The sequence below is a fragment of the Heterocephalus glaber genome, unplaced genomic scaffold (assembly GCF_053883595.1).
Source record: "Heterocephalus glaber isolate CG9 unplaced genomic scaffold, H.glaber_assembly_v1.0 deba00000676, whole genome shotgun sequence".
In the NCBI taxonomy this organism is placed as follows: domain Eukaryota; kingdom Metazoa; phylum Chordata; class Mammalia; order Rodentia; family Bathyergidae; genus Heterocephalus; species Heterocephalus glaber.
In genome coordinates, this window is record NW_028258156.1 from 28,618,392 (window position 1) to 28,640,879 (window position 22,488).

Consider the following 22,488-nt stretch of genomic DNA (forward strand, 5'->3'; position numbering starts at 1 on the left):
AGACTGGACAGTGGAGAAGGCCCCTGTCTCAAACCAAAATCAAGCAATATCGAAGTAATGATCATATCAATACTTCAATTAATATATTTTTGTCACTGGTCATGGTGCAGCGGGGAGAAAAAGACAAGCAGTGGGTGAGGCCGAGGGTGTCAGTCAGTGGTTGGGCACTTCCCTAGCATTTGGAGGCCTGGGCTTCAACCCTCAACACAGCAAAAAGGAAACAAAACAAAGAAACTCCAGGGAGGAGATTACAGTATTTGTAATCTTAATTTACATTCTCGTAGCAGTGAATGTCCCCTAACAAAACGCTGGCTTGTTGCTCTGCAGAAATTGGTTCTCAGCCACAGGATCTCTCTCGATGCTTGATTGCAGTGATTGCTCATGCTTTTCTGTGCTGAGTGTCTTGGGCTCCTTAATAAGGTATGTTCTACAAAGGGATTACAATTAAGTATAATTTATTTTTCATTTGATGGTATTTTTAACCTTTCATTGGAGTCGAAATTATTTACTGAGTGACGGCCGTTCTCACCTGTTCAGGATAGAAATGTGTCACTCACAGGAAGTACCTATGCCTAGAGGCAGGATTATCCAAACTCACCAGAAATCTAGACTGACAAGTTGCTTGTTAGATTCCCTACATCTCACTTAGCTTTTAAAGATCTAATTAAATTTTTCTTCAGCGTCGTTACAAATAGTATGCGGAGATCTAACAGTCTGACTTACATATCACCTCTCATCTGGGTGGAAGGGTAAACGATATCAAGCCAGGCCTAAAGAGTGCATTTTGGAAATAGTTGACACTTTGCAAAAAACAAAACAAAACAAAACAGAAAAACAACACACACACACACACACACAAATCCCCTCTTATCCCCATAAATAACATGAATTAATTTGTAAGGTAACAATTTAGCTTTGCAAAAGTAGGCCTGATGATTAGAATAAAATATAATATAATATTTAGAAGTACCATTAAGTACCAATAGAGAAGCTCAAGTCATCATCTAAAAATCTCCTGTCACTCTGGAAAAAAAAGCAAGGAATAACTTCTTCAGTGAAGACCATCGTCCAGGGGGTAAATTCAGCCCTACATTGTGTATTCAGCCATAACTTTCCTCCTCTTTCTCCAAGACGGTGGAAAAAAGTGCATTATTAAAGTTTGGAAATCCAAGGTAACTTTGGCCTTAAGGGCAGAGTGTGGCAGATAAAATCATACAGACTTATTCTGCACATGCAACTGCCCTTCAACAAGAATATGCACAGTGAATATTTCTTTTGTAACTGCTGAGGTGAGGCCTAACTGACCAATTACGAACACTGCACAGTGTGGGAGTGGTTGCCTCTTAAGATCTGGCTTATGGAAATGATATGCAATACTCCGCTTTTTCACTAATCTATGATGAAAAATAAGCCACTGACAGAAACTTACTTCCAAGAAAATTCAGCATCACTGACCTCTACTGTTGCAGTTACCAAAATATATGTATTTAAATCTGCTGACATCAGAGACCATGTCTTCCATGTGATGGAGAAATTGAAACTGATCAGGTTGCAAGTGATCATAACATTAAAATTTTTGTAGGGGAACAGGTTTTACAATGCAAGTACAGTTCTCTATACTATTCCCTATATCTATTCAAACTAATCACATCGCACCCTTTCTTTTGTATCTTGAAAAGATCACGTGAGCAAGAAGGGAAGAGGAAAGGGTTAGAAAAGCCCACAGTCTTTCAGGTTCTCTTTGATGATTATATCTGTAACAGCATCAAACACGAACTTGACGTTTTGTGTGTCCGTCGCACAGGTCATGTGGCAGTAAATCTCCTTGTCTTCTTTCTTCAAATTCAAGTCTAGAAACTGGTTCTTGATGTAGTTGCTTGCATCTTCAAAGGTATTTGGGCCTGTAAACAAAATTTTAAAGAAGCAAATATTCATTGCATGGTACAAATAGTACAATTATAAACATTATCGGTAAGTTTAGGAATTTTACCTTGCATACTGATACTTAAAGTACCAACTATCACGCAATCAAAATGGCAAAGGTCAGTTATCAGGGACTTAGCAGTGCACTTGGTGCTGGAAGCTATGCTCACCCCACTGGGGTTCTGGGGGCTAACATTCACTGCCACACCAGACACCTCATAAGACATGGACGTGCCCATAGATTTACACAGCAACTGAGTAAAACAGATCCACATACATACCAGGTCCTGTTTGTTCATGCTCCTGTGAGTATGCATGTATATAGTACAAACAAGAAGAGAAAGAGAATGAAAATGCTGGGTGTCAATATGGCTGAAGAAGGGAGTATTTAAGCTGTACCTGGAGAAACGTTTTAGAAGAAAGAGGACAAACATATGACCAAAAGCCAAAAAGAGCAAGGGAAATGGCCTACCTCACTGGGCTGGAAGGACCTGGTCAGGTGGAAATGAGTGACTTTTGTAGATGGACTGTAGGAGGCATAGAACAGATGAACCCGGGCAGATTATGGCCTAGGTTACTGCCTGAGGATTTAGTAGACCAATAACATGAGGAAAGATGTGCTGGAGAAAGTGTAGTGGCAGAACATACAGTGGTCCAACTGAGATAAAGAAGAAATGAAATAGGAAGGCCAACAAATATAGGGCTGCTAAAAGTGACCTACTGATTGGCTTTATAAGAGAATATACTTCATGAGAACTTGACATAGAAACAACCAAGAACATCTTCTAAGGAGGTAAGACTTTTTCATCACTTTACTGTTAGTAGGAGTAAAATTCTGTGAGGAGAAGTCTTCAATACCATAAAACAGGACGGGCTGAAAATGTAAGTCAGTGGCAGAGTGGTTACCTAGCATGAACACAGCTGTATTCAATCCCCAGTCCTGAAAAAATATTAAAATGTAAAAGCAAAAACAGAACCTGGCTAAAATCCAAAGCACTGGAAAAACCAAAGATCGGCAGAGTGTGGAATCACAGGAACTCTAACTCAGTGCTCTTGGGACTGCGAAATGGAAATGTGACTTTGGAAGCCAGTTTGGTAGCTTCCTGTACAGTGAAACACAGTGTTACTATGCAAGCCAGTGATGGTGCTGCTAGATATTTATCTAGAAACTTATGTCCACACAAAAGCCTGCACATGGCTTTATAGCAGCTTTTAAAAATTATTGCCCAAAACTGGAAGCAACCAAGATGTCTCTTAGTAGGTGTAAAGATTAACTGCAGTTTGTTTATGGAATGTAATATTATTCAGGAATAAAATGAAATGAGCTATCAATTCACTAATAAAGAAAAGAAAAGCAAAAGAACCTAGGAAACCTAAGTGGAAGAGAAAAAGAGCCAATCAGAAAATGCTACATACTACAGTATGGATTCCAGAAATGCGGCACTGTGGAAAAGCCAAAAGTGTAGAAGCAATGACCAGATCAGTGGTCACTAGGGGCTCAAGGGGCGGAGGAAGAATAAATACATGGAGTCCAGGGGATTCCCAGGGCAGAGGAACTGTCTTGTGGCATCTGAAACATCCCCGAAGGCCTGTGTTAAAGGTTCAGCACCCAGCTGGGTGCCCGTGGGAGGTGGTGGAAATTCTCAGAGGTCTTCTGGTCATCGAGTGTCCCTCAGAGAGGACTGTGGACTTTGCTTCCTTCTTTCTCTTTTTCTTTGGCTGCCGTGAGGTGAGCCGACTTCTACCACACGCCCTCACCCTGCTGGGCTCCCTGCCACTGGCCCAAGGGCGACAAGGCAAACTGCCCATGACTGAAATCTCCAAAACGGTGAGCAAAAGACCCCTTTGTCTTTATAAGTTGCTTTATCTCAAGTATTTGCTACAGTAACAGAAAACTGATTAACCTAGGTGGATACATGATACGTATTTGGCGAAACACACAGAACTGTACAACACAGCAGGCGACCCCTGATTAGCTTGGGACTTGGTGGAATGATACGGTGATGTCATTCTGTCAGTTATAACAATTGTATCCCACCAGTGCAAGATATTAATGACAGAGGAAGCTGCCGAAGGGACAGGAGAGGAAGTACGTGGGAACTCCTCGTACTTTTTGTTCCAAAAGTTCATTTCTCTTCAAACTAAAAGCCACTTTAAGAAATTCTGCTTTTAAATAGATGTAGATGTGTTTCTGTGTGTTACTATGTCTATACATAGTTTATAATAGTAAATTTAGAATCATAGTTGTTTTAAATCACATGATAAATGTGTGAACATACAAATAAATTTATAATTATATCATGATGCCATAAGCAATAATTGTAGATTAGCACAAATGTCTAATTTTGATGAAGTATTGTTCCTTGAGCATCTGGGCTATCCCACACACCTAACAGGTGAGACTGGCTGTACAATTTTGCTTGAGCCAGACCTATTTCCCTCTTATATAATTTCATTAACAACAGAACGCCCAACTATGCACTAAAACCAAACTTTGTCACTGAAGGAAAAACAGCACTTCTGTGGAACTTGACCTTTACTCACTGACTAACAGAATTGGCACTAAATTTCTGGAACCTAGAGAAATTTGACAAAGAAGATACTGCAGCACTCCTCTCAGTATCATTTGTGCCCTCTTTCTGCAGCAATTCAGACCCTGAAAAGCCACTGAGTTCTAACAGAGCATTATTAGGATGTACATTAAAAATGCTTATCTGAAATAAAAGTTGCACTCCTATTACCATGCCAAAGTAATGCAGTCTGTAATGTCACCTGATGCCTTATTTAGAGGAGCAACTCTCATTTGTGTAAGCTTTTTCATTAGTTCAGTGGGGATGTGCAGTCCTGTAATACTGTCAAGAAAATTCCTCCTCATCTGTAAGACTGTCTTCAGTGTGGATCATGCTCATGTTTCCACTATAATCACATGACTCATCCTCACCAATAGGAAAGGTCAGGAAGCTATGTGTCTTGATAACAGCTTATTATTACAGAATCAAAAGACTCACCAGTGTACTCTGGAAAGCAGATGCTGAGATGCACTTTGTTCACTTTTTCTTGAAAGAGATCTTTTTTGTTGAGAAAGAGGACGATGGAGGTGGATGCAAAGTACTTGTGGTTGCAGATGCTGTTGAACAGATGGAGGCTTTCATGCATCCTGTTCTGGTAGAAGAGATGAGGGTGTGTAGAATGAATACTCGCACCACATGAGACTTGGGCATCACAAACAAGCAGGGAGAAGCACGGCCCGTCTCTGGGAGTACTTCTGGGCCACGCGAGTGCTTGGTTTTTACCTTGGTCTTTTAGACTTACCACTTCTTCATCTTCTACCAAGACCATGTCATAGGCACTGAGTGCAGCACAAAATATAATGCATGTGACGCCTTCAAAGCAGTGAATCCATTTCTTCCTCTCCGATCTCTGCCCACCTACATCAAACATTCTTTAAAAAAATCAAATGAAAAATGAATCTCGTAAAGATCTTCCAAAATTTGCATACAGGTTAACATTAAAAGTCATAAGAGGGCGCTCCATGTCCTAGAGAGGGATTCTTTTGATTTGAATTAATTATACAACACTTTGTCCACTTGTAACTCAAGGAACACAGAAAAAGAGAAATTTCATGTTTTGTTTTTTTTTAAATATCTACATGAGTAGAGTAAAATACTTCCCACACTTGCTTTGAGCAACTGGAAAATTTAAAGCAGGTTAGAGTTTTAGTAAAAAATGTACTAGCCTTGGAAGTTTCTGATCAAAGTTTATACATCTTCTCTAGAATGAAGAGAAACTTCAGGAAGACTGGAAGCCTCTATTGCAATATTATAGAAAGGCTGTGGCCCTCGCCTGTTCTCTTAGCTCTTCCTACGTTCGCTTATTTATTCAAACAATGATTGATTGCCTTCTATGTAGACAATGTACGACATGAGCTTACATAAAGATGAAAAGATAGGATCTATCTTCACAGAGATTGTTGCCTGGCAGACATAAAAACAAGCAGGTCATTATAACATTATATGATAAATACTGTACTGTCCAGGATGAAACATCAAAACGTGGAAAGGTTTACGTTGGCCTGAGGGATCATGAAACTTTCCAGTCCGAAAGTTTCCCCTTCCGTCCACTTTTGTGTTTCGGTAAAAGGCAGCATGGTGGACAGAGCACTAAGTAAAACGCCAAGCACTCCCTCCAAACTTGCCTTCCCCTTGTCTCCAAGAACTAAGCATCCACAGCACCATCTCTAGTGCAGCCGTTTCATTTCTTTAATCCAGCTCTCCTTTCTCACAGGGCCACTGCGTAGTGTCAATCGGTTTCCCCTCTTTCTACTCTTACAGCCCCAAACATTCTTGTAGAACTAATTTTGTCTTAATGTACTTAATTTAGTGTTGTAGTGAACTGAAGAAAGCCTCATTAACCGATTTTCTGCTTGCACCTGTCAATGAGTTCTCTTTCCCTTGTGACAGCTCAGGAGCTGCAGGATTCTGGGCCCGGTGCCTGTCCAGGCCCTCAAGTATCTCTCTCTCCCTCTCTCTCCTTGGGCACAGGCTCCTCGTGAGGCTGCTCTGTGAGCCCCTCCAGTATAAACAAAACTTTCTGCTCCCCCAGGACTTGCGCACAAGCTGCCTCTTTTCCTGTTGCAGGTTTCTGTCTTCCTCACATGACTGTTTCTTTCTCAACTTTCAGATCTCGGTAGCCATGCCTTCAGAAAAAAGCTGTCCTAGAGTCCATTAATTGTAGTTCTCCTTATGCCCCACTTACTCTCTGTGTAATCATTCACTTTCCTATATAGTAATCATCAAGATTAATGCTTAACTGTTTTAACGCCCTTTACATGTTTAGTATCTATTCACCTCCCTAATATAGCAACAGGCTCCTGAGGGTAGGGGCTTTGTCTTAGCAACTCCTTTATTTCCAGTCTCTGGCACCATGACTGCCATGACAGACACACATGAATATTTGTAAATAAATATAACCTGAAAATAGATTTCAGGTTAATGGGAAGGCAGGGACAATTTTTACACAAAGCACACATGGAAGTCACCAAGGCATGAGAGAAACAGCATGTTCGGGGTGACCAAGCCATGTACAGTCTTGGAAACATGCCGATTAGGGTAAAACCACTGCGTTATATGACTTCATAGGGATCTTTAACTCCTCATTCAGTAAATGTTCATTGAGTGCTCATTGTTTACCAGGCACCAGGGATTCTGCCTCAGGAAGCTTCCAGTCTGGTGGCAGTGGTGATGGTTTCTGTGTGTTTGGGAACAGACTTGAAACTGCCCTAGGGAAGACAGAGGGAGGGGAGGAGCACAACATGGGATTGAGTCATCAACAACGCACCGAGATGACAGATGAGTAACACCCCAGGAGGGCCGGCGGGCTAGGCCAGTGTTGGGGAGGAGCCCTTAGAGCTCCCGGTCAAGGCAGGAGAGGGGCAGCACGGCCAGGAGTCTAGGCAGGAGAAACCTTGCCGTGACTGACACCACCGATCCCCGCAATGTGCCTTGTCCCTTGCGTGAGGAACGCAGGCCTTAGAGAGCAGCCGGGGGCTGTGGGAGTCTTTAAGAAAGAGAACTGACATCGTGTGTGTCTGTTAAGTCACTTTGAACCCAGGCCAGAAAATAGACTGAATGAGGCAAAGACTAGGAGCAAATAACAAGCCACAGGGCTGGTGCAATAGCTGAAGGCCAGGACATTACATGCCGAAAAGCTCCCAAGCTGGGTGGATTTCAAGGGTGATAACGATAACTGCGGTAATAAGTATCGCGCAGTGCCGAGTTACTGAGGAGGATGAAATGTGCAATGCACAAGGCGCTGTGCTGCACATTTCCAGCATGACCAAGTAGATAGAGAACAAGTACAGTACTTAGAACTGAAATTTACACGTCTGCACTGATAAGACAGACAGACGAGGGGTCCTAAATTTCCTTATAGTCCAGAGGACACAGAACAGAAGATTGATGGGGGAGTCAATCCAGCCAATAGCTTTGGGCCAAACCAACCGAATGAGGGAGCGAAACCCGCACCACCTCCTAAACATGTGTTGACATGCTTGCCCTCCACCCGGGGGATGACCACCAAGCATAACTCCATTTTGCTTACAACTCTAACCAATCAAAGAAAAATGAGTAGTTTTTTTTTTTTGGTACCGGGGATCAAACTCGGAACCTTGGGCTTGCAAGGCAGGTGGCAGCACCACTGAGCTAAATGCCCGGCCCATTTTTTCTTATACTCTCTCCTCCTAGCCTCAAACAGGGCCTACTTTGCAATGTCCACCCGTCCTATCTCTGGTCAGTTATGCTTTCTTTTTCCTACATTTCCATTATAAGACACCGCGGCTTCATAGATTGACTGCGTGTCTTTTCCGATGCTGCCCGGCCATACTGGTGGCTTGGGGAATTGGTCCCAGGTTTGGTTCTTCCTGGCTAGAATTTGTCATAGCTCAACAAATCTTTTTACTTCAGGGATCTCTTGTTCTCCAGAAGTTTAATTTTACAGCAACAATGCAAAATTGTTTCATTTAGTAGCAGATTAAAAGAAAAACTTCTCATAATATCCATAGTAATGGCTAAGAGTTCAACAGTTACGTGGTCAGTGCCAGTAGAGGTTATTACCTATCCTGCTAAGTAACCCTCTGCAGTCTCAGACTTGTAAAATAAATGGAAGAAAGGAACATACATTTGTCTTTAAGATTATATTGTATAAAAATAAACCAATGCATTTAGTTTTAATAGCCAACTTTCTTTTTTTTTTTTTTTTTTGGTACCGGGGATCAAACTCAGGACCTTGCTCTTGTGAGGCAGGCGCCGGAACCACTGAGCTAAATCCCCAGCCCTATTCTTAAGAAAGCAAGGAAATAGATATGCATTCTTATCAGAGTTAAATTTCTAGTCAAACATTTCTTAATTGATGAAAACAGCCTTCTGTTTCTTTTGGGGGGACGTTTCCAAATACGCCTTCACTTCTTCCTTTATTGAAATTATCCTAAATCACAAAATGGTGGAAAAATGGAAACTATTCAGATCTTGCTTTTTATTCCTTCCTTAAATTCCTCAATCCTAAGATTGTGCTGGATTTATTTTAACATACTTAAGGGTTTACTATTTGCCAGGTTTTTAATAAGACTTTTACATCAAGGGATTAACTGAAACCTCTCTTTGAATTTATAGCATGGATACAGTTACATCTCTTACTTTTCAGAAGGGCTCTTAAGCAATTTGTCCCAGGCTTATTGATTTAATTAATGTTTGGGGTGGTGCTGTCTTCCAGGCAGCACAGAGGGCTCTCTGGATATGAGGGTGCTACTCTGGAAGTTGTTAACTCCTGAGATGTAAACCTGTTTACTTAGTGGCTCCAATGCCCAGAATTAGCTCTCAGCCCCTCACTGATGGGCTGGGTTATCTCCACTGTGGAGTTTGTCCTTCTTTCCAAAGGTCCAACAGGAGTCCTTTTTGTGTTTTTAGGTCATGGGCAAAATTTCAAACTCCACACTTCTGAGAGATTTTGCACATTCTCTTAATGAAGATAGTGGGGACTTGCTGGATTACAGGTGTACCTGTTCTCCATATGATAATTATTATGGATCGTGATTATTTGTTGACAAAGAAATATAATATTGTGATCGGATGAGGTGTAACCATAGAACCAGGACAAAGGTGACTGAAGGGACAGGTATTTGTGATGGGAGATCCTCATGCCCAGTTTCAATACTAGGAAAAGCCTTTCTGTAGGAAGCAAACCCCAGAACACCTTGGTTAGGTTTGCTCAGCTAGGCAGGACATGCATTTATGCTGTTAGCATTTGCCTTTGAGTACCCCTTTTCTTGGCTTTTATGCTTAACCCCCTCTTTCCCTCCATTTTGATGGATATTTTCTTCTTTCAATCACAGTTATATTTTTAATCACACTATATTCAAATCTTTTAAAAATCCTCTTTTAAGGTGATTTTGAATAACCGCTCCAATGTCCTTCATGGTGACCAAGAATTTCACCCCAGAGAAAATAATGCTTTTTTTCTTTTGTGCAATAGTTTTATGTTGATTTGTGTTTGGCAGGGGTCCCTAGTAAATTGAAATAATAAAAGAATTATCAAGATACAGGAATTCAAATGCATGGACTCTTAGAAGTTACAAGTTCCTGAGGACAAGGAAAGAGGAACTTCATAACTCTCTCCATATTGAAATAGCCAAGTAAGTTCTGAGACGGAATCAAAGTGAAGCAAGCTCAATCTTCCAGTCCGTAGCTACTCTCACTTTCCCTGATGGTTTTTCTTCTTTGCAGCCTACAAGGCATCCATTAATGTCAGCGATAAGAGGTAGCTGTCCTCCTCTTCAGGCAAATATAAACAACTGTGGTAAATAACGTAGTGAGAATAGTGCCTCACAGTTGCATAGAAGTCATATTGGAATTGTGTGTGCTCCCTGACAAGTAAATTTTCCCTCCATTAAGTTTATTGTACATTTTAGGTATAAAATACATTTACATACATCATTGGGATCTTGTACCATTACACGAGTACTGAAAAGTAAATTGATACCCAAAGTATCCAAAGTTTTCTTTGCCTTTGCTCCTGATAGCAATTCTCTGGGGTAGAAGGGAAAGTCATACTGTACCCAGGTTAGAAGAGGAGGAACTGAAGCTTTGGAAAGTTACCTTGTGTGTATCTGAACTCACAGTTCCCTAGAAGTGGGGCTTACTCAGTGGGACCCTTGGCCCAGTGTTTTTCAGCAGAGTGAGCCGTGTCCGCTACCCAGCTTCTGCTGAGTTTAGCCTTTTCTCTAGGAAGGGGGCACAAAGATTAGGCAGCAGTTATTCCTGTTGATAAGGTGGCTTGGGAAAGCCTATCTTAGGTGGAATGTGTATAATCTAATCTATGACTTGCTTGATACATAATATTTTCCCTGTGCAGATTAAAGCAGGAGACATAGGTCTAGGAAACTCTGAGTGCTTCTCCGGTGCCAGCTACCTGCTGTTACTGAAGCAAAGTGCTCATCAGTAAAGTGGACCACGGCCAGAGCTTTGCTCTTGTACTGATTCTCCAGGGCGTCATATCAGCTCTAAGAAATTACTATCATTGTAGTAACTGATTTCTGATATATCACTTTGCCATTTTAGTTTTTCCTCTAAATAGTTTCTTGGTCTCTTCAGACAGGGTCTCGCTATGTAGTTCAGGCTGGTCTTTTTTTTTGTTTGGTACCAGGGATCACACTTGGGACCTTGCACTTGCGAGGCAGACGACGGAACCACTGAGCTAAATCCCCGGCCCTTAGGCTGGTCTTGAACTCACTCTATAGGCCAGGCTGACCTCAAACCAATAGTGCTCCCTCTGCCTCAACCTCTCTAGGGCTGCTATTACAGGCATAGGCCCAGCCTACACCTATTTTATAGATATGTAAAGTATTATAACCTATGAAAGTAATTTGGAGACTTTTCACAAAAGTATTTACATATAGATATATATGTATGTATATTTCTTACATATAAATAAAAACAGAAAAAATAAAAATCTATCATGGCCATTCTATGAAAAAACAAGATTAAAACCAGATAAATACAGATCTACTTGCTTGCATGAATGTTTATGATCAAATATGATGGTCATTACTCGGAAGAGTGGATATGCTTCAATATCATTAGTCCCTCAGTACAGCAACCAGAACTGTAATGATGCCAAATGGAATTTACAGTCCTAATTTTGGTTATTTTCTTGTTTTGTTTAGTTATTAGAGGGAGGGGTAATACATAGTCTCTATTAGGTCTGTTGTTTAAGTTGTGTAAGATTCTTAAAGTTAGAGGTTTTGAAATGATTATGGCCTAGCTAGAAAGTAACAGGCTAGACTTTTAAGTGAGAGCCGACTTGACAACATGTTAAATTGCATATGGCATTAATACAGGACATCAGAGCTATATGACTTTATACATCATCTAGGATAGGTAAAGATCAATAATGTTTCTGCAGTGACTCTATGCTAGATATTAGGTGTTACATCAAATGCTCATTTTCTAAGCAGAGGGACTCTTGAAAAAAAATCACCATTTGTCACATCTTCCATCTGTTTGGCCAGATAAAAATAAGACACAGTCCGAGTAGGAATTTATTTTGAACTACTGGCTTTCTCAGACTTGGTACAGCTCCTTAGCTGACAGCCACTAGAGCACTCCCTGGTCACTACGTGGCGAGTTCTTGGCCAGAGCGTGATATCTAATGAGATCTTCCTTCTGCCCTGGATCTGAAAATAGAGAGTGGTAGCTTCTCACTGACACCAACCATAGTCACAGAAGCCTCCCTGATCCTATTCTATTCATGATTGAAAAGACCCAAGATACCTTATCACCACGAGGGAGTCAGGGTCTCCAAATCTTCATGATTGTTAGTACTATGTTATGATTACCTGCTTCCCACTGAACAGGTAGCTGTACGCACTTGTCACATGACTTGCTCCCTGGAGAATTCTCTGATTATTGTATAATGGAATGTGTGAAGTCACTAAAACAAAATCTATTACTGGAATGAATTAGACTTATATGACATATTATTTTGGTAATATTGATCATGAGCATACCTGAAACAAATACATAGTGTACGTGAGATATAATCGAGAAAAGCAAAGCCCAACGGAGATGTAGCTGCTCTGGAGTCCACTGGCGCCTGTCCTATGCCGGGTCACTCACTGCCCACACAGGGGACACAGAGAAAGTAATCCAACCTCATCTTTTTTTTTTTCCACAGATTTTACCAAATTTAAAAGGTTATAGAAAGCATATTACAAAAATCTTTTTTGAAATAAATTTGACAACTTCTAAGAAGTACCTTGGAAGACAAATTAATGAAACTGACTCTGGAGGAAATATAAAATTTGAGTAGCACCTATTAAAGAAAGTATATTCCTAGCTTGAAAACCTACCTATAAGACAACAGCAGGCTCATAAACATTTTAACTGATAAATTATATCAAACATTTAAAGCAGAAAAAAGAAGGAACACTTCTCCCCTCATTTTAGGAACTCAACGTTGTGCTAATCCTAAAACTGGATAAAGATAATAGGAGAAAAAAGTATGAACTTAGATAGAAATTTGTTTAACAAAACAAACTATTAGAAGTCAGATCTGGCAGTATGTAGAAAGTGGTTTTATTATAGGGATGGCAGTGAATCCAACCTCATCTTCCCTTCATTTCCTGTCAGGGTTCTGCTCGAGCAATCTCAAAAGCAGTTATGTTAAATTAGTAGAACTGTAAACTCTGTGTTGTAATAGTTACTGAGCTTTCCCCTCAAGTCCTATAGCATTCAAAGTGCTTTCGACTCTGATTCTCAATCATGGAGCACTTAGGGAGAAAGTTACTTCTCTACACTTGTTTGGTAGTGCTGTGCTTGGGAATTATTCTGCATCAACAGGACAACGGAACGGCTCACACTTGGATTCAATTTTCCACTTATATCGTACTTTAACCATCTGTAAAAGAATGTTTCAGTTTGATGTTAGAACTGTGACTTGATAAGGACTGTAAGGTAATTAATTTTATCAGCTTGACTGCTGGGGCACAGGTTTGATGAGAATAGTAAGTAATTTCCATTAAATTAGACGATACATGAAGATGACACACTAGTTTGGTAGAGAGGATATTTCATTTTGGTGTTCCTTTTTAAAATTCCAGAGCTCTCTCATTTAACATGTAAATTAAATATTCAGTTTTAAATAGTCATGGGGTGATTTGTGCTACATGAATACAAATCAATGCTAATGTAATATATTTTAACACCTGGCCAATTGCTGGAATGAAGTTGGGAGGGACATTCTTCTTATAATACCCATTTTGAAATACAGAATTTTATACTACAAAACCCTGTGCACAGTCGGACAATTCTACAGAGCACTTGAAAGAAAGATGATTCAGCTGTGAGAATTTATTAAGTGATTAATGTATCTCCGTTCATGTGACTAAAGCTAAAAATATTTGCAGCCAAGTGTGGTGGTGTATTCCTCTAATCCCAGCACACAGGAGGCTGAAGCAGGAAGATGATGAGTTCAAGGGCAGCCTGAGCTAGGTAGCAAGCCCTACCTTAGGGGAAAACAGACCAAAATATTTTCAAATTATCTAAAATAGCTCTTCAAGGAAAAAAGACCCTTCATAATCACGCGGATTTCCCCTGTCGCGGTGCCCGCCTCCTCTGCTCATCGTCCCGAAGGGAATCTAACACCGCCCAGAGCAGCATGAGCCAGACAGGACCGGCTGCCATCCACCCAGTGGCCCACAGCACCCAGTGCGGATCTCGAGGGTGGGCAGATGTGCGTTTGGGTCCACTGCACCTCACTGAGACCCCGGGCAAATCTTTCAGAGGACTTTGCCCTGACACAGCCCTGGGCGCTGACGGGCTCTGGTGCAGCGAGAGGCCTGCACAGCTAAAAGGTGCCGGAAGGCGGGTGTTCAGCGTCACCAGCCATAGGACTGCTGTGCAGGCCGGGCGGACCGAATGATGAGTGGCGTCTTCGTGGTGAGAAGGTCGTCCCTGCCTCAGCCCGGGGTGAAACAGTTTGGGATGTGAGGAGCCAGTTCAAAGGCCCTGAAGCTTGGGGTGCTCAAGAATAGATAACAAGGGACCAGGAATTTGGCTCAGTGGTTCCACTGCCTGCCTTGCAAGCTCAAGGTCCCGAGTTCGATCCCCAGTACCAAAAAAAAAAGAAGCATAGATAACAAGGTGATTCATGAAAGTGACCATTTCTGAGAAGTACTGAATTGGTCAGTGTTGGAGAGAGAGCCCAGGGCTTTTAGAAATTCCATGGGTGACATTAATTATATTATGTAAACTGGTTTAAGAGTCAGGTAACCTGGGACCCAGAAAATTCCAGTAGCTTGTGTAACACATCGGGTTACCTAACTCTCTGCTAGGACTTCACCACACACCGACTGAGCAAGCGCTAACTGCGGCTGCTCCTTCCTGGGGAGGCGGGTTGACCTCGGGACAGACTCCCCGCAAGGCCCACCCCCAGTTCTACTCAGCATTGCAGCCAGGGACTTGGAGAGGCAGCAGAGGAGTAAGACAGAAACTCGAGTATGTGGAAAACAGAGAATACGCTGGCTGGGTCAGGGTGGGCAGAGGGGAGAAGCAAGCAGATATTGGCTCCCACAGGGGAACTTCAGAAAGTGGGTCAAGGATTAGCAGTCTGAAGAAAACAGTTTCCAAAGGGAACTAATGGGTGGCAGAACCAGGTCTGCTCACAGCTTCTAAAGCATTCCAAGATCAAAAATTTACTAAGTGTGGGCCTGAAATGTAGTGTGCATTTTGAAGAATTTCTTTCAGATTAATTGAAAACATCCTATCTATCTATATAATAGCTATGCTAGGCATTATAAGCAGTTTTCAGCCTTTAAAAATTTTCAAAGCTTTTATCCCACTGCAACAAATTTTATGATACTTATTGTCTCTCACTCTCCTCTTGCAAATGGCCATAAATAATTCATAGCAGCTTTTCCCCCCAGTTTTTCTACAAGTTAAAAATGTTTTCATTATTGAATCCATAAACGGCCGTTTTAATTTCATTGTTATCAATTTTTTCATTCCTGAAGACTATGGGTAGACTTTATTAATAATGATTAATAGTCAACCTAGCCTACAATTCATAGAGAGAGATTAAGGGCCAAAGGATATTTTCTAACACTGCAATATGGATTTCCATTGTTCATAGAGTCAGGGTGATTTCACAGTAGAATTTCAGGGAAGAATTTGAGAATGCAAGAGCAAGAAATAATGATTGATTTTCATACCCAAAACATGCCTATAAAATATGCTTTGTTATTCTAGTAAATAGCAGCATCATATTCAAATCACTCTCCTTTTAATTATTTGCATTTTTTAAGTTAAGGAAATAGATCGGATACAAATATTTCACCCAAATAGGAGACTAGAAGGCAAGGAAATAGGATCTCTGGCATCTGCTAAGTGTCATTTAAATATATTTCTTTTTTTTTTAAATCCGAAATTCAATGTCCGTTTTAAATATGAGGAAATCAAAATCTAACCCTGGCTTGCTCAAGACAGAAACAAGACAGACTCGGGTCAGACTGGGAGGCAGGGGGAGGCCCAGCAGTGGGCAGCAGCGGTGCCCGCGCACACTGGCTCCTACCTGAAGTGCAAGTCCTTAAAGGAGAACTGAGTTTCAATGATTCCAGTCGTCTTCACTCGGGAATGAAGAACATCTTGCTCATTTGGCACATATCCAGGAGCAGCTATTCTGTCTAAATCATTAAGGTAGCTGATAAAACAAAAAGAATATAGATAGATGTTTAAGGTTGCCTTGGAAGACCCCAGGATTCAGTACAAGTGAACTTTTAATTTAGAGTCCATTAAAAAAGATAAACTCCAGACCAGTGCTTTTCACACTTTGTTATGAGAATGGTGAGAGTTTGGTAGCTGAGATTCTGCAGTAGGCAGAGCACGAGTGTGGCTCAGACTAAGCTCTGGGGCCTCTGCCCAAGGAGTCAGATCCACGCTCTTCAGCTTGTGTGCTGGGAGGCATATATGATACATGTGCTGGGATGGGCATAGCAGTGGGAGAGAAGATGTCCCGCATGGCCTGGGACACGTCCACATGGAAACCAAAATGAAGGTCCCACTTGATCAACGCAGACATACAAATATATAATGGACTGTCCTGCCAGGCTTGTAGTACAGGGCACTGCACTGTCCTCAGAATTCTGTAACTTGAATTTAGCCACTTCAGATTTTAAGAGGGTGATTGGCTTAAAAATCAAAATCTGAAGATTGTTATTTTTGCAGAAGCCTCATAATTTAGGACTAAGGACCACGCTGACATCCAGGTGGCTCCGTAAGAGAAGTGCCCTGTCTCCCTGGGTGGCCCACAGTGGACACTGCAGACTGCCCGACCCAGCACTTCTGGGGACACGGACCGAAGGCACTGCATCCCCCCACCTTCTTCCACGGCTCCTGTGGGGTCTGAGCCCCTCTGGAAGACAGGCCAAGAATCCTCATCTGATCAGGCTGAGCACAGATGCTCTTGTCTGTCTTGGACCTAGAGGTGGTGAGGAGCAAGATTAAGTCTGAGTAAGTTGTGTTTTCTATAAAAGTCTGTGAGATCCATGGAAGGAAACTGCTCTTAGCTTCTTGATCCGTGAAATCAAATATGTCTACAAATCAAAAACAAGCGCTTTATTGATGAGTTTCCCGTGAAAGCCACTCTTCTGGACTGTTGACATTGAAGTTAGTAGCCTAGAAATGTGGCTATTTCTCTGAGGAATTTTAAATATAAATAACAGTAGCAATTTAATGTTTTATGACAATTTACCCCTTACATTGACCCACGCTTCCATAGCTTACAGAAAAATAAAAGGTTGGTGAAGATCCGTTGAGCCAGAATTGGAGTCAGCAGAATAGTAGTTATTCTCAGGGGTTGAAATTTTTCCAGGATTTAAATTAAGGGACTGCTGTGTCTTAGCATCAAGAAAATGCCTTAGAAAGTTACTTTATCATTAAAGAATAAATTCAAGAGCAGTACGGTAATCTATTCCTTGAGGATCTTTTCCCTTTTAACATGAAACAAGTTAAGAATGGAAAATGGTCCAGAGGGACTTTGGTCAAGAGAATAACTAAATAGATAAATCACTTCTTAGAAACATTAAAATGTAAAAAATGTATCACTATTATTTTATTCTAATAAAGATTTTAAAAAATGGTACATCAAGATAGAAATGTATCAGAGAAAGTATTGGCAACAGTTTGTAAAAATTCATTTTGTATTCGAGGAAGCAAATCATTGTGAACTTTTTATTGACCTAAGTCTGCACACACTGTAGGTATATAACTGGTCAGTCAGTTCATGCCTGACTGAAAAATAAACAAATATGTCTCTCAAAATAGAAATTAAATTCACTTTAATGATAGTTAAATGAAAGCTTTGGTAAACACACATTTTGATGAACTTTTCTTTGAGTGTATAAATGATTTCAGGCAAAGGAGAGGTCTTAGGGAACTGACAAGCATTCAAAATGCTTATTTTAATAAACAAAGATAAGATTTGGGTATCCACGACTGCAGTCCAAAGCTTAGACCTGAAACCATTAATATAAATGGTTTAATTCACTTACAAATACTCAATTCTTTTTCCAACGATATAGAAACAGTATTTCACCTGTAAGTCCATCTTAATTCCTAGCACAGGTGGAATTTAGATGCACAGGCGATGAGCCCACCCACAGACCCTGCGTCTTAACTCAGCCCCGTGCAGTCCCTGCCTGACCTCTCTTCTTGCTGGAGCTCAGGAGCTCCTTTGCTGCAACCACGGCGTTTCTTTGCATGTCTTTCATTCCCTCTCCTCAGGTTCAACTTTTTTTTAGCCTCAACTTGAAAGGTCTCTAGGTTAGAGAAAACAACAAATACCTCACTTTCACCCACAAGCCAATAAATAAATACAAACGATAGAGACCTTTCTCTATACAACGTATATGAAATATGCATCCAATACACTGCCAGTCTAATTCTGTACTTAGGGTTACAATACGAATGTAATTCAGTATTTGTTTCAGAAAAAAAATCTGCTCTTAATTTTTGTAAGAAAGCAGGTTCCGTTCAACAATTTTGCTCAGCAAGCTTTTGTTAACTTGTCCCTAAGGACACTTCTAAGCAGAAAAATGTGTTAATACTTTATTCTTTTGGTTTATCTATAAAATATTTATGAGATGCTCCCTGGAGGTGAGAATCAGCTCTTTGATTATTTTCCTGCTGTGCGGATTTTTCTGGTCAAAAACTATCACCATATGAGCCACATCCACAAAACTGATGTGAATTGATGTTCATTGTATTTAACTTGACGTATAGATAAATATTTTAATTTGATTCTTGAGGTGGAGATAAATATTTCACTATGATTCTGTAATTCTGCAGAAAAACTTATTTTATGTAAGCAAATGAATAACTTAAAAGTATAATAAAATGCCATTTTACTTGCTAATTTTAACTACATAAGTTGCAAATAAGTTTTTGCTATTAAAGAACAAATGAGGTGGTAAACACAATTGCAAGTTCATTTCTTTCAATATTGTATGGGAAAACTACTGATTAATTAATATCACATATCCAAAACTAAATAATTAGTTATAGCTCACCATACCTGTCTTTTCCCTCCTCTCTGGAGAATTTAACTAAGATGGGAATGTTAATTAGCTTTTAACTTGCTGTTAGGGCCTTACCGATGATGAGTGTAGGAGGGCAAAGCTTTAGCATCTTTCCCAGAGAGAGAGGGATCCCTTTTACTATTAAAATGCAGTAGACACTGAGATATTCTGGAAAGCTGCTAACAACTTTATGAAATCACAGACTGTCCCCTGCAGGCAACGTGCACGTTGGAATTCAGGATTTAAGACAATAGTGAATGAGTGATGACCAAAAATTGCTTTTCCCCCTAGGATGAATATGGTTTGCTTCCTTTCCAGAATCATTCAGTTTATCTTCGATTAAACATCTCAAGTATCTTGCAAGTTTTATTGCTCTGTCCACCAATGATCCTTTACATGCTTAACTTTTATGGTACCTTTTGTTGTTATTTTCATTTCCTTTGCTTAATTAAGTACTGCTAGTATATTCTGTTAGGGGGTTATCAAAGGATTATATTTAAAATTTTTATACATTCATATACAGGGACAAAAACATGAAATGTTTAGTACTTAGATAATAATTTCATTCATGTGTATATGTGTTTGCAAGGATATACTATTGGAATAGGTTAAGGATGGCTTGCTAAAATAATTATTTTAAGTCATGTTGATAATGAAATTAGAAGTAGTGTCATACCTCCTTATTAGCCATTCCCTTTTGGGTAGTAAATGCTTACTAGATGATACTGGCTGTGAGAATTATGCTGTCTTTCTCCAGAATCCCAAACAATCGTGCAACATACAGCTGTTTTGGAAATCAATAACTATTTTCTTCCAGAATTGTCGATCTTGGTCATCAATCCAGTGAGCTAAAGCATGAGTTACTAGTGAAATTATTCTAAGAGATAACTTCAGTAACATTGGTATAGCTGGAATAAATAGCCCAAAACCTCAGTGTGCATGTGGCCAGTCTGTGTGAGTGTTCTGCTTTGTGTATAATTACTTAATTCTTTTTCATCAAGAGAAGATATGCACCCATGCCAGGCAAATAGTTTCACAATTAGTTATTTTAAATATTTGGTTTTTTTGCATGTCATTTATGTCATGTCATTCATGTTTACTTCTCCAAGGTCATTTGCTTTCCTCATTTGCATCCACGAGTACACACTAAGCAGGATTACAGCTCTTCTTACACGTGATTCAGCCCCATCACCTGGACAATGCGTCACTTACTAGGCTGCAGAGTCGTTGAGCTGGTATTCAGAGGCTCTTTCGAAGCAGGCCTGGATCCCTGGGTCTCGCCACAGTCGCTTGATCACCTCGGCCAGTTGAGCTGTCATGAACCCATCTTCCAGGGCATCTGCCATGGTCCAGAGCTGCTGCTGATCTTCCTGCAGTGACAGTTTCGTGAGAAGACAGAGACACGTCATTGGCAATGGCAGAACATTTTAACTCAGTGATTGTGTCATTCCTTTTGCTAACAATTCCACTGAACATGTTTTCAGAGTGCATTAAGATCATAGAACTCAAATGCCTTAAAGTTCTCCTTTTGCAAAAACTGTAACATGTTACTTGGAGAACTTAGGATATCTTGGCCTATATCCCTGACTTCTCAGTATGATGACAGAAAAAGTAACAATATTTGGGCACAGATCCATTTAGTCCTCAGAGAGGTAGAAGGTTAGGGTCAAAGAATAACAAAACTGACCTCCTGGCATTTTGTCTTCCTTAGATGATAGCAATTTTTAAAAAATTTTATTCGCAAGTGTTTGGGTTATATAACGTCTATACTCCTTTAGGGACTTGGTGCGTGTACGTAACAAGTCTTCATTCCTTTCTTTTCATCCGCTCTCCCCTCCTCATCTCCTGAGCCTCTTCCTTTCTATCTGGTCCGTGTTGCCACGCACAGTGTTGACACTCCTTGTGAGGAATTGGCCGGTACATGACGCATCGTAAACCTTTGTTCATCTCCTTTCCCTCCTTCCCTCCCTTAACCCTCCATCCCCGGGGCCCCTTCTCCACTGAGCAAGATCTCTCTCCCTACTTCCTGTTATTGATCTTTCAGTTTGCTCTTTATACTCTGAGTTCCTCATATAAGAGAAATATGTCATACTTAAGCTGGTTCGTCTCATTTACTTCACTTAGAGTTATGGTCTCAAGGTGTATTCATCTTCCTACAAATGACTCAAGTTTATCTTTTTATCACAGTAGTACTCCATTGTGCATAAATGCTACATTTTTTTTATCCAGCCATCTGTTGATGGACGTGTAGGCTGCTTTCAAGATTTGCCTTAATGTTGCTAAATGGGCATGTAATTTTAATTTAAAAAGAGCCAAGTAAGAATAACAGTAAAATGGGAAATAAATTCACTGTAGTAAATTTATATTAAAAGCTAACATACAGTTTTATCTGCCATCAAGTACTCTGTAATCCTGTAGTAAGCAGTGGTAAACATTTATACCTACTAAGTTTGAGGAACCCTGTAGGTATTGATTGCTGCTTTTGGAGCAATTCAATAGGGCAGAGGTGAGATTAGGAAACAAAAAGAAAAGCAAGGATTATATCAGCTCTGTTAGTACAATATTTGGAGGTTACAAGGAGCAACCCGAGAGAGAAGTTTACTGAGTAAGTAAACTCAGTTTGCACAACTTCTGGTAGCCTACAATTTATTTAAACTAAAAATCAAAACTTTGTAGGACAAAAACATTTTATTTTTTCAAAGACAAAGACTTTGAGTTTCCAGGCGGTTAAACTGATCATGGCAACAGTCAGTGTCCCCCAGGACCCTGCCAGTGAGCACTGCAGCAGCCACGGACAGGATAACACACCCCAGGCTACCCCTGGGCCTCCAGATTGTAACATGGGGCAGCGCAGTAATTTCTCCCTTTGCATCGGGAGCCTAAATCCCAGAGGTTAATGTACCCAGAGTAAGATAAGCACCAGAAAAAGCCACACAGACACACTGTAGCCAGGCTGCGATGAGGAGCATATTCAGTCAGCATCTGCTGGTTTCCTGACACAATTCAATTTATTACCTTAAACTGACAGGGCCGGGGATGTAGCTCAGTGGTGCCACTGCCTGCCTGGCAAGTTCAAGGCCCTGAGTTTGATCCCCGGTACCAAAAAAAAAAAAAAGTTAAACTGACTATAGGTTTATTTCACCGTTGCATCAAAACTCTGTTTTTTGCATTAAAGGTATATATGCACATCTGTTTTTGTTAATGACTTTGGTAACACAAAATCCCTTAATTTTTTTTTTTCAAAATCAAGGATTTTTGTTTTGGTTTTAGTTTTTAAAATCAAACCTATCAGATGCTCATTGGGCCAGCTGTGAAACAGCCAAAAGCAAACTGGTGGCCAAGCTCCTGCATCAGCACAAGGTGACATTTTAAACCTTTCCCCCTTGTCTCCCACTTGGCCTGACCACTGTTCCAGTGCCTTTCAGGACAAATGAAGAAATAAG

At 40.5% G+C, this 22,488-nt stretch overlaps 1 protein-coding gene across 1 annotated transcript in view; it reads right to left on the minus strand.

The window, feature by feature from the left end:
- Positions 1 to 438: 438 nt before the first annotated feature.
- Gnat3 (G protein subunit alpha transducin 3) overlaps positions 439 to 22,488 on the minus strand; it is a 45,740-nt gene continuing 23,690 nt past the window's right edge. Inside the window, exons 4-8 of the mRNA XM_004839751.3 lie at positions 20,258 to 20,415; positions 16,042 to 16,170; positions 5,236 to 5,365; positions 4,932 to 5,085; positions 439 to 1,901 (exon numbers count right to left, since the gene is read on the minus strand). Coding sequence (XP_004839808.1) covers positions 1,711 to 1,901; positions 4,932 to 5,085; positions 5,236 to 5,365; positions 16,042 to 16,170; positions 20,258 to 20,415 — 762 coding nt within the window. The 3' untranslated portion in view covers positions 439 to 1,710. The remainder of the gene's footprint in view (positions 1,902 to 4,931; positions 5,086 to 5,235; positions 5,366 to 16,041; positions 16,171 to 20,257; positions 20,416 to 22,488) is intronic.